The 18606-nt window shown below is 33.3% G+C and overlaps 1 protein-coding gene across 1 annotated transcript in view; it reads left to right on the top strand.

Annotated features, from left to right (window-relative positions):
• Nucleotides 1–18606, top strand: part of LOC150110030 (acetoacetyl-CoA synthetase-like) — a 175448-nt gene that overhangs the window by 132220 nt on the left and 24622 nt on the right. Inside the window, exons 12-15 of the mRNA XM_090390793.1 lie at nucleotides 7838–7960; nucleotides 13548–13661; nucleotides 13935–14060; nucleotides 15425–15494. Coding sequence (XP_090246919.1) covers nucleotides 7838–7960; nucleotides 13548–13661; nucleotides 13935–14060; nucleotides 15425–15494 — 433 coding nt within the window. The remainder of the gene's footprint in view (nucleotides 1–7837; nucleotides 7961–13547; nucleotides 13662–13934; nucleotides 14061–15424; nucleotides 15495–18606) is intronic.

Raw genomic sequence — 18606 nt, 5'->3', positions numbered from 1 at the left:
GAAGATGGTTGGATGTTAAATCAGGTTGGAAACTGGAATGTGCATTATCCCTATGTTATTCATCATCATATGGATCGCATTATGAAGGAAAGTGATATTAAACCTGATGATGTTAATCTCAGCTCTTTACTTTGTGCAGATGATTTTGTACTTCTATATAAATCAAGTACAAATCTGCAAGATTCTCTAACTAAATTGAATAACTGTTGTAATAAGAGTGCTATGAAAATCAGTAATAAAAAGACAGTGAAAATATATATTAATACTGGAAATATCAACTGCATCCTGATTGGAGAACCTGGAACAAGTAAAACATTGCAGCTACTTAGGCACAATTTTTTGGTGAAGATAGCAAATTAAATATAAAAATGCACAACAGAATTAGGAGAACTGGTATTGTAGGAATTCAACCAAATAAATTTATATGGAATAAGAGAGAAATTAGTCAAAACATTGAATTAACTGTATACAAGACAGTATTGAAACCAGTTTTAACTTATGAATCTGGGAGCTGGGTTAGAAATAAAACACTTGATCAGAGACTGGAGATCACAGGTATGAGAGTTTTGAAAAAGATTAGGGAAGTGAACAGATGGCTTCAATGGCAGCATCATATTTAAAATTAGGACATAAGGAAGGATATTGACATTGTTAGCATTAAGGAATACTAACAATGCTAGCAATAGGAATGTGTTATCAGAGATTAATCTCAAATGGTACAGTCACTTAAACAAAATTTAAGAGGAAATATCAGCAAATCAAATGTTCTTTGCTAGGCTAGTTGGAAAAAGACTCAGAGGAAGACCAAAATAAAGTAAAAAGTGCCTTTGAAGACAGAAATATAGGATCTGATAATATTGGAGTCTTAACTAGATAACAGATTAATTTGGAGGAGAATTGTTGATCAGAAGTTAGTAATGATCTGAATGGGCTCAATCCATCCTAAGATGGAAAGATGAAGAAGAGGAAGATATGAGTTATAAAATATATTTCACTGCATTTTTATCCCTTATTGATATTAATGCTTCTCAAATAATATTAAAGATGATAATCATAAAGCATTGTTAATCAAGCAAAATAATCATGTGAAGCAACTGGAATAGTTGTACGTCAGATAAATATATCATTTCTGTTATTCATGAAATATTTTAAAACATTATTTAGAATAATACAGTTTAAAAAAATTTAGTTCTGTTCAGTGTGCAGAATTTTTTTTTTTTTTTTTTAATTAAGCATTAAAATGATTAGTTAAAATCTGATTGGGACCAGGAATTGAACCCCCATTGCATGTTGTCAAGAAGCCCAAATTTTTGTTAGTTTATTTACATTATTAATTTTGGACTTTTTTATGGTATTCAGGAAGAAAAAAAATCTGCTAATGCCTTGTAGGAAGTAATCGAGACCATTTTAGCCCTAACTTTTGGAGGCTAAGTGATAGTTCAGTCTCCACTAGTAGCCAGTCATAGAAAGCTGGCACAAGACTTTCACTAATTTTAAGCTGCATCCAGTGAAGAGATGGCAAACAAGTGCCACTATCTCACGGTCCCTAACACAGTATGTTATTTTTTGAAATAGTGTAAATTCTACAGTCAATTTTCTTGAGCATACAGGACAGAACATCAAAGTTTCCAGGAGAAAAAAAACCTGCCAGAGATTAACTCAGGAATCAATTGAAGAAAGGCTTCGAAAAAGTTCCTCAGCAACTAGAATTGAACTTAGATCTTTCTTATCTTTCTTCAGGTGGCCTAGTGTTGTGGTTGTGAATGCCACTTCCGCTGAGCTACACAAGGCCTGGTATCAGACTAAATCTAGTGAAATAATCCATAAGTATGTCAGTATTTTATTTAACATATTAAAAGAAAGACAAATACCAAATAATATTCTAAAAGCTATCATAAGTATATATGAAAATAATCAAATACAAATAAGATTAAATTATGAACTATCATATCCAAGAGAGATAAATCGAGAAGTCCGAAAAGGAAGTCCCCTTTCAGCAACTCTTTTTAATATTTATTTATTGAAATAGATATTTCAATAAATTCCAATTTAAATTAAATAAAAATTCCTATCAAGGGATTAAACTTTCTCCTATTGTAAACTTAAACACTCTCCTTTTTTTTTTTTTTTTTGTTGATGATAAATAATAATTACAAATTCTGAAGATAACTTACAGAAAGATATTTTAAATTTAAATGAAATAGTCAAAGATTATGGAATGATATCAATCGAAAAATCAAAAATGATGGCCTTTAAAGGACAAAATCCAATAAGAACTAAATTAGTAATAGATAACAAGATTTTAGCACAGATGAATTCATTTAACTACCTAGGATGTATGATTATATATGAAAATTAAAAAGATATAAATTTAAAAATTACAAAATATTTAAAAATAACAGGTGTAATTGACTCTATATTTAAATGTAATCTAGTTCAAAAGCAAACTAGATTAAAAGTATATAAATACAATTGTCCTCCCAGTCCTATTGTATGGAAGTGAAATCTGGACAATAAAACAAAAAGACAAACAAAGATTAATAACAGCTGAAATGAAGTTTATGAGAAAAACTGCAAAGTATATTCTATTCAATCAAAGAAATTAGGAAACCAGAAATCAATAATAGAAAAAATAAAGAAATATAAACATAAATGGATGGAACATGTTGAAAGAGTGAAAACAGATAGATTACCAAAACAAGAATTAAATTACAAACCATTAGAAAAAAGGAAACTAGGATGTCCTTAAAAGAGATTACTATGACCTGTGAGGCTGGAACAGGCCTAAATTGTAGGCCTAAATCTATGAAAAGTATGATGAATGAAGTATGTCAGTAAAAACAAAAAAAAAATAGCATCATTTCTCATTAATTCTTTTGATCTCTGCAAATTGGAGTTTACTATTCATGCTCAATGTTAGGCATAAGCAGCTAATGATGTTCTCTTGTTTGTTATAAATACATGTATTATAGTTGTCATTTGTAAGTGACTTTTATATTCCATAAATTAAAATGCCAAGAAATTATATTCTTGGTTTAATCCTTTATCCAAGTGTGAGCAAACAAAGTTTGTGCAGGAATATGCGAAGACATTCGCCCCCTATATCGTGACTGGGCAACTCATATACAGGGGCTAATGTCTTTGCATCACTTGCCTTAGTATCCCATAATGCAAAGCACACATCCACACACATCCTTATGGACATGTAACTTCAAATTTGTCTGTCAAATTTGTCAAATTTCTGATTAGTAATGGTGTAATCAATTATAGATCTTGTTCCTCTGCCATTCCAGGTATATTTATTTATATTCTATTTTTTTGAAAACAAGTATTAGTTATTTTAAAATTATCGAAGATTCTTCACAATTGTTATTCATGCAAAGTTATCCATATTTTCCAAGAGCATTTGGGATTGGATTATATCCAAATTAAATTTAAAAAACAAATTTTTTAAAAAATTTTTACATAATCCAGAAATCCCGTTTTAGATATTAAACATGGAGCTTTTACAAGCCACTTCAGTCTTCAGTAAGCAGGATGCTGGTTTTACACTGGGCAGGGAAATTCATCTGCAACTTAAGGAAAATCATAAATATCCACAGGATTCAAACCTGCAGCCTGTTAGTTGGAAAGCAGATATACACTTGGCCAACGAGGCTGGAAATAATAATAATAATAATAATAATAAAAAGCTACTGATAATAGAGAAAAATATTTAAATTTTAATCCATTTTTGATTTAACTTGTGACAGATAAGTAAGAAATAATGTAAGAGAGATTCCCTCTGAAAGTGGAATCTCTCTTAAAAATGGCAGGATTTTTTTTTTTAAATCTATTACTGCCATGTTTTTATATTTACCCACACATGAAAGATCATAAGACCTATAACACAACAGCTCCTTTTTCGAGCAAAAGTAACAGTAGTATTTCTAGTTTACAGTATTAATATGCAATTTGTTAGATTAACAATATTAATTTACCTTTCATTTTGGATAAATGCATATTATTTTATTAATGTTTATTTACTAAACTTCATTCACATTATCATAAATAAATTGTTTTATATTTATAAATGTTGGAAAGAAAGAGAATGCCATCATTTTCTTTATAATGTGATATATGTGTTCCTAAAAGTCACAGCAGTGGAGAATTTTGCACAATAAAAATAACAGAGCTTATGGAAAAATTAGGATTAGAGGAGGAACACTCAACTCTTAGTCTCATAAGTAATACTATAAGCTGAAGGGGAGGGAGAAATATTAAATACTACTACTACAGTCTTAAACATCTTTAATTTTTAATAAATAAATACAATACTGCAGTAAATACTGTCTTTCTTTAGGCTGTATTCTAATAGACTTTGTAGTACTCACAATTGTTTCTGTTAAACAAGTTTCTTATATGATCACAAATATTTCTCTGGTTTAGCAAATCTTCATTTAATATCCAGTATTGAGACCATATGTTTCTAGACAAATAGATTTTTTTTAAAAGTTAAAAAAAAGCTAAAAAAATTCATTACATACCATGCAAGCACACTTTTCTTTGTTTAGGTTCATTTTGTGCTCCTGTATATCCACTGCCACACATTCAACATTAACTCCAACATCAAAATGTTCCATTCTACTATCAATACTGTCTACTTTACTAATACTTGCTTTGTTTTTGCCATCCAACTGGTACTCACATTTGAAAACTTAATACACACTCACTCACCAATTTCACTCTCCTGCCCTAAATCTTTAGAATTAATAGAGTTAATAGAACCTTTAAAAACTAATGCATATGAACAGGGTGGTAAAACAAACAAACATTGAATTTACTAATCTACAAACGATTCGAACAATGCTAGTTGTTGCTGACATACATTCTGTGGCATAAAGCATGTCAGATCCCATTTCTCAGCTGTTGAATGCAGACCAATCTTGGAGTAGGATTTAATGTTTGTTTTTTGTTACACTGGAATATGGAGGATTTCTGAGGCTTCTTTAAAACAGTTGTGATCAATATACTGTATTTCAGTTTTTTGCCAAAATACTTGGTGGCCTGTATTTGTTGTGTGAAAGGCTAATCCCAATCGATATGTGTGCACGTGTACATACACATATATCAAGGGAGTGAAAAGAGGGCAAAAGAATTCCTTTGCATAAGAGGGAGGTTGTAAGACTGCAGTTGCAAATTATAGACCAGTATCTCAGGAGTGGTGGCAAAAGTACTGGAAAAATTGGTCAAATAGAGAATTCAAGAATGGGTGGATAGAATATGATCTCAGGAGTGGTGGCAAAAGTACTGGAAAAATTGGTCAAATAGAGAATTCAAGAATGGGTGGATAGAATATGATACTCCATCAGGAAAAACATGGGTTTGTGAAGAGTCGGTCATGCCTTAGTAATTTACTTTTTATAACAGAGTGACAGCTGAGTTAGATAATGGAAATGGCTCCAGAATGATTCTGCTGGATTTTGCAAAGGCATTTGACAGAATACCACATGGAACTCTGTTATGCAAATTAGAACTAATGGGATGGATATGACTAGTTATGTGGATAAGAGGGTGGCTGATGGACAGATATCAAAAAGTGGATATGGAAGGCAGAATCCAGGCAAAAGCAGGTGACTAATGGTGTGCTGCAAGGTTCTATGCTATTACCACTACTGTTTAATTTGTACATAAATGATATAGGAAATAATCTGAAAGGAAATATTCAGTTATTTACTGATGATGCAAAATTGCGTTAAAGTAATAGTTAATGAAGGCAATGTAGAGAGCTTGCAAAATGATTTAAATAGGCTATCAGTATGGGCAAAAGATAATGGATATTAGTTTAATCTGGAGAAATGTAAAGTTATGCATTTTGGAATAAATAGATTACAAGTTGTGTACCATATTGTTATAAATATACTCTAAAAAATACATGAAGCTAGGGATTTGGGTGGTGGTGGTAGGCAAAGAGATGAAGTTTAGAGTATATTGCTAAGGTTGATAAGGTAGCTCATAAGATTGCTTGGCTATTAAAGAGCACAATGACAAACAGAGATAAGGAAAATAAAATTCCTCTTTATAAGGCCTTGATACATCCATATCTGGATTATTGAGGCTCACATCTGGTCTCCTGGGTTTCTTGAAGTGGTGGATTCAGAAGTGAGTATCAGGGATGATGAGTGGTCTGTGGAATGCACCCTGTGATTTTAGATTGAGTGTGTGATCAGAAGTTTGGTTCATAGGCAAAAAAAGAGGAGATATGATAAAAACATTTAAGTTACTTAAACAGTTTTATAGGATTAATGCAGGGGGGGGTGTTTTGGCACTTGGTTGGGGGAGGGGGGGGTTAGTACAAGACGTCATCCTTTGAAGTTGAGTAAAAGTGTGTTTAGTAGGGGTGTGAGGACTGGATTTGCTTGGAGAATTTTGAATGAATGGAATGGGTTGCTAGAGTCAGTCATTTGTGAGCACTTTTTCTGTTAATTGGCTTAAAAAGAGGTATGATAGATTGTGTGGATATTATGTCTCCAGCACTGAGTCTTCGTACATATAATAATATAATAACAATGATTATTATTATTCACATCATCTTCCTCACCTCTCTACTCATCCCAACATCAGTAATCCAGTTATTTTTTTCTATTTTAGTCTGCTGCCTTACTCAGATCACAGTAGTTATTTTTTCATAATTATTTTTTATGAAAAAAATGCATCAATTACTACACATAACTGATGAGGCAAGGGAGTGATAATAGACAGGGGAATAAAGTTCACAGAATCCATTGTGAAAGTGGTGAAGACACTGCAGAGGATTGCTGATGTCTGATGTTCAGGAGGACACCAAAATTCAGAGTTATAATTTAGTTATCATTTCTTCTTTATCATGATTTTATAAGACCAAATCCAGTTTACTCCATTCATATTTGGTTATTTGAATATTGGAGAGAAGTGGTGGTGCAGAAATTGGTAATAAGAAATGGCTAGACTGTAAACTCTTGACTCTAGTAGATAGTTATTTAATGGATTTTATAGAATGAACATAGGAGGAATTTTTCAATCCACTGCAAAGGACAAAGGATTATCCCTGGTAAGAGTATAACTATACTTTTTCCCATCAGTTAACTGATTTTTTCATGGTGGTGGAAGTGGAATTGATTAACAGAAAGGGTGATATATGTATCATCAGTGAATCAGTTTATGAAGAAACATGATGTACATTCCATGGATTTGGAGTAGACCTCTCATTATTGAATCGCTCTATGAAGGCATCCAAATAATTCATGAAAGTGATAATTTCTTCGTCTTTGGATATGTGTGCTCCTGCTATTGTGAATTCTCAATGTTTTTAGTCTCATTTAAAACTTTTTTTTGTCCAGTATTCGTACTGCACCAGAATGTTTTATACATTTAGTAATAACTGTTTTTGCTCTGTCTTTAGTTTATTTATAGTACTAAATTTGTATATTATTGTTTATTTCTGGTTTTAAGATTTCTCCTCTCCCTTAGTATACAAAACCAAAAAATATATAAAGCTATATATGTAGCTTTATATTTTTACTTTATAGAACACCCTGTTAGTTCATTTTTGTATATTCAGTGCTTTATACATAATAATGTTTTTATAAATGTTTAACATTTATTTTGTCTTTTCATAATCAATAAATGCATTTCTAATCATGCCAACTTTTACAACATATTTTTAAAACTTTTAATGTTTAAATTAAAATTGCAGTCTAGTCTACTTAGACCTGTTTTTTTTTTTAACAAGTGTTTGGTATATGTGTAATTTTGGAGGTGAAAAGAAGAAGAATATTTTTAGAATGCAATTAGTAAAGCAGCAATTCATTAATTTCAGAGGCTACACATGACCTGAGCACTTTACACACCATTTTATCTACTGGGTCACCACTGAAACCTCAAAGTTATGAGTATGTGTATAGAGATATTAAATCTAATGTACTCTTAGGATCAATATCAGGTATATTTTTACAGATTTTAATATATATCTTTACCTGTTTTTGTTTGTTTGCTGTTTTTCATACATCAACTTACATATAAGTTGATGTATGAAAGGGAGTGATAATTATTATTATTCACAGAAAGCATTCTTCTAGAAACCATACATGGAACATTTTTAAACCACTTCAGGTCTCCAGTAAGTGGGATGGTGGTGGAGGACTTACTCCAGATGAACTTCATCTCTCACCATATACATCAAACAAAACATCCATGCCCAAAGTGGGATTCAACTGTCAGTATATCCATTCTCAGACCCACAACCTATATATGTTTTTGTACATTCCATCCACACTCACATGCCTTCTCATCCCTTTTCTGTCAAACGTTTCTGCATTTTTGTTTTTATGGAGTTCTCACTTGGACTTACTCATCCCATAGAAAGTTCTAAACCTATAGTACATTATTACAGTGAGTGGACTGAAGGTTAGATGAGCTGCTGGAAATTCTGCTTGAGAGACCAGACATGGAACTCTTTAAAGCTACTTCAGATGGCCAGTAAGTAGAGTGGTGATTTCACACAGGATGACAAAAATCTTCAGCAGGTCAGAAGAATCAACTATGTATGGAAAGCTAAGTCTGGATGTGAAAAGAAACTGGCTTTACAAACTAAAGACAACTCCACAGAATTCTGTCATTATTCTGCAAGTAAAAGAAAGAATGAATATGAAAAATGACTACTGAATGCAGATGGTGTGAGGATGACAGATGCAGAAGAGCTTGTTCAACTAATGAGTGCCCATTTTGCTAAAAGCTATCAACCTGGCTATCGACATTAAGCTCACTGCTATCTTTTCACTGTATGAAGAAACTCATGTGTATAAGGAGGAAGTGGTAGAACTGTTGCACAAACTTTAATATGAATAAGAATTCTGCAATAGTAACTGATGGGATATCAGTATGGATATTAAAAGAGTGTTCAGCTGAACTGGCTATTCCTTTGACCACGCTATATAATTTGAGTGTCAGAACAGGGTTCCACAGTAATGGAAAGAATGTATGGTAGTTCCATTGCATAAGAGTGGTGCAAAGACCAATGTAATCAACTATTGACCAGTCATTATCTCAGGAGTGTTGGTGGTGAAGATTTGGAAAAGTTGTTTAGTGCTTGCATTAAGAAACGGGTTGACAGAGAATCTCTACTTTACAACAAACAACATGGGTTTACATGTTGGACAATGTGGTCCCTGAATTTCAGATTCTTGTCCACCATCACTCCAAGATCTCTCATGTCTTCTAATTTGGCCAAAAAAGAAATTAGCCAGACCATGAAATTAGCATTATGAAAGACAGTATTCAAACCAATTTTGAGTCATGTATCTGAGAGTTGGGTTAGAAATAAAGCACTTGATCAAAGTGCTTTATTTCTAACCACAGAAGACCACAGATATGAGGGGTCTGAGAAAAATTAGGTTAGTGAAACAGATGGCATAACTACATCAATAGCCTAATCACATTAAAAATGAAGATATTAAAAATGAAGAAAGGAAATATTTTAAAATATCTGTAGAAGCATGCACTTTGATTTCCTTAACTAATTCTGGTTTAATGACATCAGCAATAGCTGACACAAATTCTTTATTTCATGTCATTCCTGTACTGCTCCACTGAATGTATACTGTTAAATTGTGATAGTGATTTTAGGAACTCCAATCTTATCACAGTTTAACATGCATAACCCAATGAAAAGGAAATTAAATATATGTGTTTGTCTCTAGGTATTATAATACAGCTTTGTAAATATGTTAAATGTTTCAAACTTAAGGAAACAAGTAGTTATCTAGTATTTCAACAAAAGACCACTCACTAGTTTGTGTAAATAACAGTGGAAATGTAAATACTTAATATTTGTTGGAGCCATAAGTATTAGGAGTTGTTGAATGACTTGCACAAATTTCTAAAGGGGATGTAAATCCAAAGGTCATGAAGCAGTAATGCAAGGGGAGTGGTTTGCCCCGGGCAATCGCGTACCGACGGCGCACGAGAAGGGTAGCGGAAAAGGTGGGCGCTGTGACGTCAACCTACGTGAAAGCGCTAGGTGGACATTGCGGAGTGCGAGAATCGCCAGAAACCAAGGCAGAATAAAAGGGTCAATACCCCCCCCCCCCACACACACACAAGGCTTTTTGTTCCTGATCTCCTGGTGTTGGTCCCTCGGTGTCGTGAACTGGAGAAGGGTGGCAGCGCCTCCACTTTGGAGGATTTGATCATGGCATCGGTGGAAACTCTAAGTCCATAGTCCTGTGGAGCGAGTATAGGACCAGCTGTCCCCAGAAAGCCAGAGAGGAACCTATGGAAAATTCAATCAAGGAGAAACAGATTCCTGAAGATCAATTAATGTGATGAACGTTCAAGATAGATAAGTAGAATTTATTAATTTTGTTAGCTATGGATGAAAGGATTTGTGCCACGTTGTGATTCAGAGGAAAGAACATTAATAGTATTATAAAGAACTGAACAGTAGTGATCTTGAGATCAATACCGTAAATTTACTGTCTCCTTACGAAATTGAATTATAATATGTGTTTAAAGAGTGTTATGATAAAATTCAGAGTAAAGAGTGATATTAATAACAAATTGTAAAAGACATCGATGCTATCTAGAGTGGTTTGGTTGTGACTTGATTGGAAAAATTAATGCTGTGAATATCATACGTAGTTAGAGTGCTTGTTTGTTGATAAGATTGATATTGCTAATATAAAAATAATCAGTTTGAGTATCTGTATGTTGTTAGAGTGTTTTAATGTTAGCTTAATTGTCAGGAACTCTCTTAGAAGGAGAACTAAACTAACATGTACTGTACATATATAATTATAGTGTTCAATAAACCTTGCTTTTGAATCCAATTAAGACTATCTGTAATTTGGAATCGATGCACCTCTTATAAAACTTAATACAAACCTAAGCGGGAAATTAGAAAGAAGAAATTTTGGCCACGTCTGCAAGGTCAAGGTATCACTTAAGTACAATCTAGAGATCGCCTCTTGATTGATATAGTTTATTTAATCTAAAAGCCCTAAGTGGTGCAGCAATAAAAAATAAATTTCTTAGTGCTTTAGGAGAGGTTGATCTCAGATACTCTGGTATTGGCTCGACCCTGAGGCAATTCCATTGTTATTCAGAGGTACCACGTGATACCTGAGAAAGAGTCTTACGAGCATTTTTATGATAGACCAAAAGGTATATATATTAGAAGGAAGTCGACACAACAATATCATGCTTATTTAGTATAGCAATCAAATTTTTGAGTTCAATGAATATTTTATTGAATTTAGCTATATAAAAGTCTGTATTAGAAGGCACTTAAGGTGCTCAAAATTTTTGAAATTAATTTTCCTTTTGCATGCAATTAGAGATGTGCTTTCTGATGATTTTTGGCCAAATCTATCACATCTTTTTTTTTAATTGAATACTTCACAAAATGTAATGTCTCCACTTTTAAAGGTCCTTGACAACCCTAGTAACAATCCAGGATATTTTTTGCATACATTTGCAAAATGCAACTTTGTTTTTGTAGCACAACCACATGAATTCCTTAAGCCTTTGCCTTGGGGAACACATCTCACCTGATTGTTTTTACTTGATAACACAACAGATCTCTTTTCTCCAGTGTTTTTAATATTGATCCCTGCAATTTGGAGGGACCAGGGACAGTTATCCATAATTAACATAACAGAAGACATCACAAACTATAGAAAGAACTGGAAAAGCCACGTAGAAAGAATGAATAAGGACAGATGCCCAAATATTGCTTGGAAATATAAACCAAAGGGATACTGATCAAGAAGAAGACCTAGGAGGAGATGGACAGAAGACTTTAAACCCTTGAAAATATTACAAGTAAATAATTGTCTAATATGGGAAGCCAAGAAGAAGAAATCACTGAGATTATTACACAATTGGGGGTTAGATTGTATGTGATCGACTTTCAGAGATAAGTAGTCAAAGAGGTCATTTGGAAGTTGAAGTCATCGGCATTTGGAGAACTATAGAGGTAGCAAATGAAGGCAGTAAGGTAGGGAGATCTTCAGCTGGAGTAGATCATATAGGGGCATTTTTCCCTGTTCCATTGCTTTTTTGTCAGATTTAATATACCATGCCAAAGGTTATGTGATAAAGGGTATATCATGTTTGGATGACTATAGATATTGGTGCACATATTGATATTGGAATTAAGGAGTTTTTTTGGTGTTTTTTTTTTTAGAGAGATTTTTTTTCCTAAAAAATCTCCCTCTATTTTTTAGAAAACAGAGTGGGAAAATTAAAGATTAGAGGACATGCAGTGGGGTGAAAGATTCAGGTGTCATCACTCTTTCACAGGGAGTAACCAGACTATAATCCAAGCATAGCTTCAGACAGTTCTCCCTGCAAGCTGCTTACTCATACACCCTCTAGGCACAATCTAGCAAAGTAAGCAGCAGCAGGATTATTCACTGGTTGATCAAGAAGCCTCCTGAAGAGCTACCATCAAGTTCATCCCTATATACCACCTTGCAGCTAGCCTATAGAAACCACTTTACAGCAGTACCCTCGAATGGAGGGTACTCAAATGTATTTAGAACGAAGCTAAAAATTGCTTGTCACTTAGCTCTGATAACTCACCCTTGTCGAGTGGATTTCTGGAGCCCTGACCATATGAACCTGAATTTGTAGTATGCCTAACAGAAGGCATGGATGAAAGGAAATTGGAAATGAAATGTAAAGATATTGCAACATGTGTGTGTGTGGGGGGGGGGATCCTAATTAGAAGAAGTATTAAATGTGTTTAAACTAAAGCTTTGAAGTTAATAAGCACATGATAATAGTAGGTATGCTAATGTTTCCTGCTGACTGTCGTGTTTCTTACTGGAAGTTATATTTTCCATTTTTGAAATTGACAAAAAGAGAGAAAGCACTTGGAAAGTTTTTTTAGTGACATCAAAATGCAGCTTCTCTACTGCATTTGTCTTTCTTTTGGTGTTTTTCCCTGTCAATTTTTGACAGATTATAAGCTACTTTTTTTAATAATTTGTATTGTGATTAATTTTTTGTTAATAAATAAATTTTAGTTTCCAGTTTATAGATATTTTGTTTTTTTCTCTTATCATTAGTTTTCTCATTTAATGCGTAGATAGCATTACTTTATTTCAGAACAGTATTTTCAGTTAAATAGCTCATACAGTGAAACCTTGATTATGTTGTGATGAAGTTCATGATATGGTGGAATTTTATTTTAATGAATAAGTTAAGTGAGCTTTCATAATAGAACTGCACACCCTTGGCTAGTTAGTGCACATTTCTCCTCTGTCAGAAAAAAACTCTTTTTCATTTTGCTTAAATAGGTAGTTTATATATTATTTGCTGCACAGAATCCAACGTTACCTGTATAAAGCAGAAATACAGTTTCAAAATCTAGGAATGATTGTGATGCTGGATACACAATACAAAAAAGTAAAAATAGTCTTAAGATCATAAAAACATGCATTTCATGTTAATTTTTTTTTAAATATAAAAATATGTTTATCATATGTAGGAAAAATTATGATGCTTCTTTAAATTTTCTTCAATAGGTGGTTCAGATATTATTTCTTGCTTTGCTGGACAGAATTCATTATTACCTGTACATAAGGGGGAAATACAATCTCAAAATCTAGGAATGGCTGTGGAATGCTGGGATGAATCAGGTTTGTTTGTATCATTTGTTTGTAAATCTATAATGGCTAATTGATAAATTTGATTCCCATTGAGGACTTACTTTTATTTCCTTTCTCCATCCACTTTATAAAAGTATTAGTCAGTCAACTTGATAATTTACTTTTTATTCATACTGTTTATAGAAGAGTGAATTATTTTGTTCATATCAGTTTTCTTGTGTGTGTGTGTGTGTGTGCGTGTGCGCGCACATGCATGTATATGACTTTACTGCCTGGTTGTATTCTTTTGAACACTATTTATAGGTAAAAGCATGCTTGGGCATAAAGGAGAATTGGTATGTACAAAGCCATTCCCATCAATGCCTACTTACTTCTGGAATGATCCTGCTGGAGAAAAGTATAAAAAAGCTTATTTCAATAAATTTCCAGGTTAGTTTTAAATTTGATTTTTCTTCTAAATTATGTTTCTTATATCTCTATTATTGTTGTTGTATGAGATACTGTATTGTTTTTTTACCTGTTTCTTACTTGAATGTCATTTCATGCAAATTGAAAAAGACTACTTACTATTGACCCAATCTGTCCACCACAATGTTATAATTTCTATAAAAACATTCCGTTTGGGATTAAATTTGTATAAAAGTTTGTTTGCATCATCGATTTAGAGAATATCATTATCAATTTTATAATATGTACCCTCAAGGGATGTACAAGATATTATGAATGTACTACATGTTTACAAGTGTACATTATTACTAATCAGCTTTTCTTTCAAATTAGTGTATCACCAGCATTATACCTATGGTATATAATACCATAATTATAGTGCTATTTACTATATCTCCAAATACACAATATAGTTATAGTGTTTGGAGATACAGTAACTGATTTCAGTAGGATAGAATGTATAGAGGAATGAAATGTGACAAAGATAGTAAAAAAAATTTGATTGTTTTTTCATTTACCTCAGGCCTCCAGTAAGAAGGATAATGGTCTCACCTGATGATAAAATTAATCTACCATTTAAGGACATTCACAAAAAATCTATGCCTGCAGTGGAATTTAAAACAGGTTACAGGTTAGCATATTTACTCTCCAACCAGTTGGTTGGAGAATAAATATGCTAACCATTAAGCCAACCTACATGCTTTGAAGCTTTTGAAGATGCCTTGGTAATTAAAGTGAGATTATTATTATTGCACCTCCATGGAGTCTAAGACCCATTGTGAGAGACCAAAACTATCAACACAATCTATCATACCTCTCTAATTAGATGAATTTTATATATCACACGTCTTCTTTAACCCATTAACAGACAAAGAGCACTAACAACTGACTCATTCACAACTCTTCATGTGAAAAATCTAGTCCTGATGTCCCTAATAACCACACTTTTACTCAACTTCCAAGGAGGATAACCTCTTGTTCTGCCCACTCTGGCTAAGTGCTGAAACATTTTCCCTGAATTGATCTTATAAAAACCTTTAAGTAATTTAAATATTTCTACTTATCCCCCCTTTTTCACCTCTCAACCAATTTCTGACTCATTTATCCTAAATCTGTTCTCATAATCCTCATAAGGAACATTACACAGACTACTCCAAGTCTCATAAGGCACTCTGTACTAAGGAAATTGACTATATAACAAATCATTTTTATGATGCCTGTGAGTTTTCTTTGGTGAGATTGGACTACAGAAAACTTTGCAGTATCAATATTTATTATCATGCATAATAAGGCTACTATTCTTAGCTCAGTATTTACAAGTTTTTTTTTTCCTGCTTTATTCTTAGGAGTTTGGAGTCATGGAGATTTTTGTATAATTAATCCAGTTACAAGAGGAATTCTGATGTTGGGAAGAAGGTAGGAGTCCAATATTACATTTCAAATCATATTTTATCATAGTACGAAGTGGAGTATAGTTATATTAGCTATTTCTAGGAGAGAATGAAAACACAAAATAACAAAAAACATCATCACTGAGATGATGAATGCATAATCTGAAATCGAAAAATTCTTGATCTGGTTTTAAAATTTTAAAATATTTAAAAAGATTAAAATTAAAAAAAAAATGAATTTTAAATGAAATTAAACTATGAGGACAGTAGATAATACTAACTATATAAAAACAATATTTACTTGTAGATTTAATGTAAAAATAATTTTCTACCATGTTTCACTGTCTAACAACTTTCTTTGTCAAAAAGATTAACATACCAGAGAGAATAACAAAAAAAAATCTGAGAACTCCTAATAGTAGTTGTTATTTGAAATGTATAACAATAATAATGTGAGTCATTTGACACATCAAGCATAATTATTATTATTATTACATGACACCTCCAAGGAGTCCAAAGATTCATCGAGGGAGGGTACCTACTCTACAACTCTGTCTTCACCCAGTTTCCAACTATAACGAACTGCAACTACAATCATCATCATCTACACCAACAGCATTCTACTACCCACCACCACTAGTATTTTCACAGACAATCACAAACATCCATTCCTACTGCAGGATTTGAATCTGTAGCCTTTTGGTGGAGAGCGGATATGCTAACCACTCAGCCAACCAGGTTGGCAAGGTTTAAAAAAATATTCCTTTAGTTAGCAATTAGATTTGAACCCAAGGTTTTGTTTGAGCGGTTAAGCACCATGGAGTGCACATGCCACTTCCACTGAGCTGCACAGGCTCTTTAAGCTGTTTATTATTTATTGTTCATAAGTTGTCATAAATCGTCATATGTTAAGTTGTTCATTATTCTGCAGGATTCTTTTAGTTGTCTATTGGAATAATGAAGGTCTGATAAGTTTTGAATGAGGCCCCAGTTCCTGTTTAAGGTGCCATGTGATTATTTTACTTCAGAGAATTATAGATAAGGCATTGAGGAAGATGATTGATTGATTGATGTCATGATGTTCTGTCAAGGCCACTTTTATCTCTCCTTTTATATTCAGTGCTTCACAGGTGTTCTTTTTTTTATGGTATTCAAAACTTCCACTTCGATTGCTTTATTGCAAGAACATGATTCTTGTATGCTGTAGAATACTGTCTTTTAGGGTGTGAACCAGTATGAAAGTAGATCTAATGTTAACTTGCTTTAAAAATTTCGGTATATGTCTCAAAACTTTACCAATGTTGGATAAGGAAATGGAGTTTTTAGATACTGTTTCTGTTTTCAGAAACAGTATCTAACATTAACAGCTCATTAGCATTAACAGCTCTTCCCAAGTTGGTTTTGGGAAGAGCTATTAATCAAGTACCTTCTTTCAGTGGCCATTTTGAAGAAATCAGTAGAATAGAAGATGAAATTCATTTTTCTTTTTTGTTTCATTTTCTTTAATGATTCTCATTTTTTAAGGCTGTTGTGATAATTTCTAACTTTTGTTGTGGATGATGAAAGGAATTTGCACGGAGATGTCTTCCCATTTGGGTTGGATTCCATATGTATGTAATAATATTCCTCCATTATCTGTCTGATTAGAAAGCTCCAAAACGGAAGTTTTAATTTTAGGGTAATGGTAATTGTTAAGGAAGCAAATGCTCTAGAGCAGCGTTTCCCAAATGGTGGGTCATGACCCGGCACTGGGTCATGAAAGCTAAATGCCAGATCGCCTAAAAAAACTCTTGAAAACCTAGGTGTTTCATTTTTGGGTTTTCTTAATAGAGACAAAAAATGTGCTCCGTCCATATCCGCATCGACATTTCATGGTCTCTTTGTTTGCGGTAAAGTAGCTCAACTAATGGCGAGGCTGCACAGTGGCAACTATGCCACCAGCCGAATCATTTGGCAGTCTGGTGTTTGTTTTACTCACCTGCCACGTACTCACTCTTCTTGTTCAGTTTGAGTTAAGCATTGAGAGAGAGCGTATTTTTTTGTATTTACTGATTACGTGTACCTGGCCCGGCAGGTTCGGCTGAACAACCATAGTTATTATAATTGTTTCTAAATAATTTATTTCATTCTTTCTTCATCTCACTTGCCATTACCTATTTAACGATGGATAAATTGGTAATAAAACAACAAACAAACAATGTGTCGGTTACAAACTCTTTGATTGGTACCAGTGAACAATCGAGTGACATGCAGCCGGGCATGAGTTCTGAGAACAGCACTAACAAATGGCCGCACGATGTGTTGTCTACTACTCTTACAAAAAAGAAGATGTACTGGACCTGACAATATTCTGAGGATTACATACAATTCAGCAGTTTCATCAAGGGTGCTGATGACGAACCATTCTATGTTATTTGTTGTGTGGCACTTTCAAATGAGTCCATGAGACCTTCAAAGTTGAAGCGACATTGGAATTGAAACATCTGAACTACAGTAATAAGCCAATAGATTTCTTTATAAATAAAAAGAGAGAACTAATAGCTACCAAGAAGACTATGTCTTCGAATTTTTCTCAGGGAGCTCAGTCTGGAAACCTTGTAATGGCTTCTTGTGCAATATCAAATTTAATTGCTGAAACTGGTTATCTTCACACAGTTGCCAAGAAATTAATAGTTCCAACAATGAAAATGTTAGCATCTTGAATATGTGATAAAAAAACAGGAGAGCCAAGTAAATATGCTGATGCTATCAATTAACACAGTGAGTTTAGAATCATAGAGATGGCAGATAATATCGAAGAAACTGTTGTAGGTCACTTAAAAGAGTGCAATTTTTTTTCCTTGCATGTCGATGAAAGTACAGACCTATCGGACAATGCCAATTTAATGTGTTTTGTGAGATACGATTGTGACAATACAACTCACACAGAATTTCTGTTTTGTAAACCTCTGACAACCAGCTGAAGAAATTTTTAATTTGTTGCAAATTACATCAATGAAAAGGGCATTGAATGCCCTTTTCATTGATGTAATTTGATCCATCGGTACTCAGTCCCACACATTTCTTCCAACGCAGTTGAAAGAAATGTGTGGGACTGAGTACCGATGAAGCCTACGCAATGGCAGGCGCACATACTA

The sequence above is a fragment of the Typopeltis vanoorti genome, chromosome 1 (genome assembly GCF_054136105.1).
Source record: "Typopeltis vanoorti isolate ZY-2024b chromosome 1, IOZ_Tvanoo_1.0, whole genome shotgun sequence".
NCBI lineage: Eukaryota > Metazoa > Arthropoda > Arachnida > Uropygi > Thelyphonidae > Typopeltis > Typopeltis vanoorti.
Note: the sequence above shows the minus strand (reverse complement) of the source record. Positions and strands in the feature narration are given on the sequence as shown.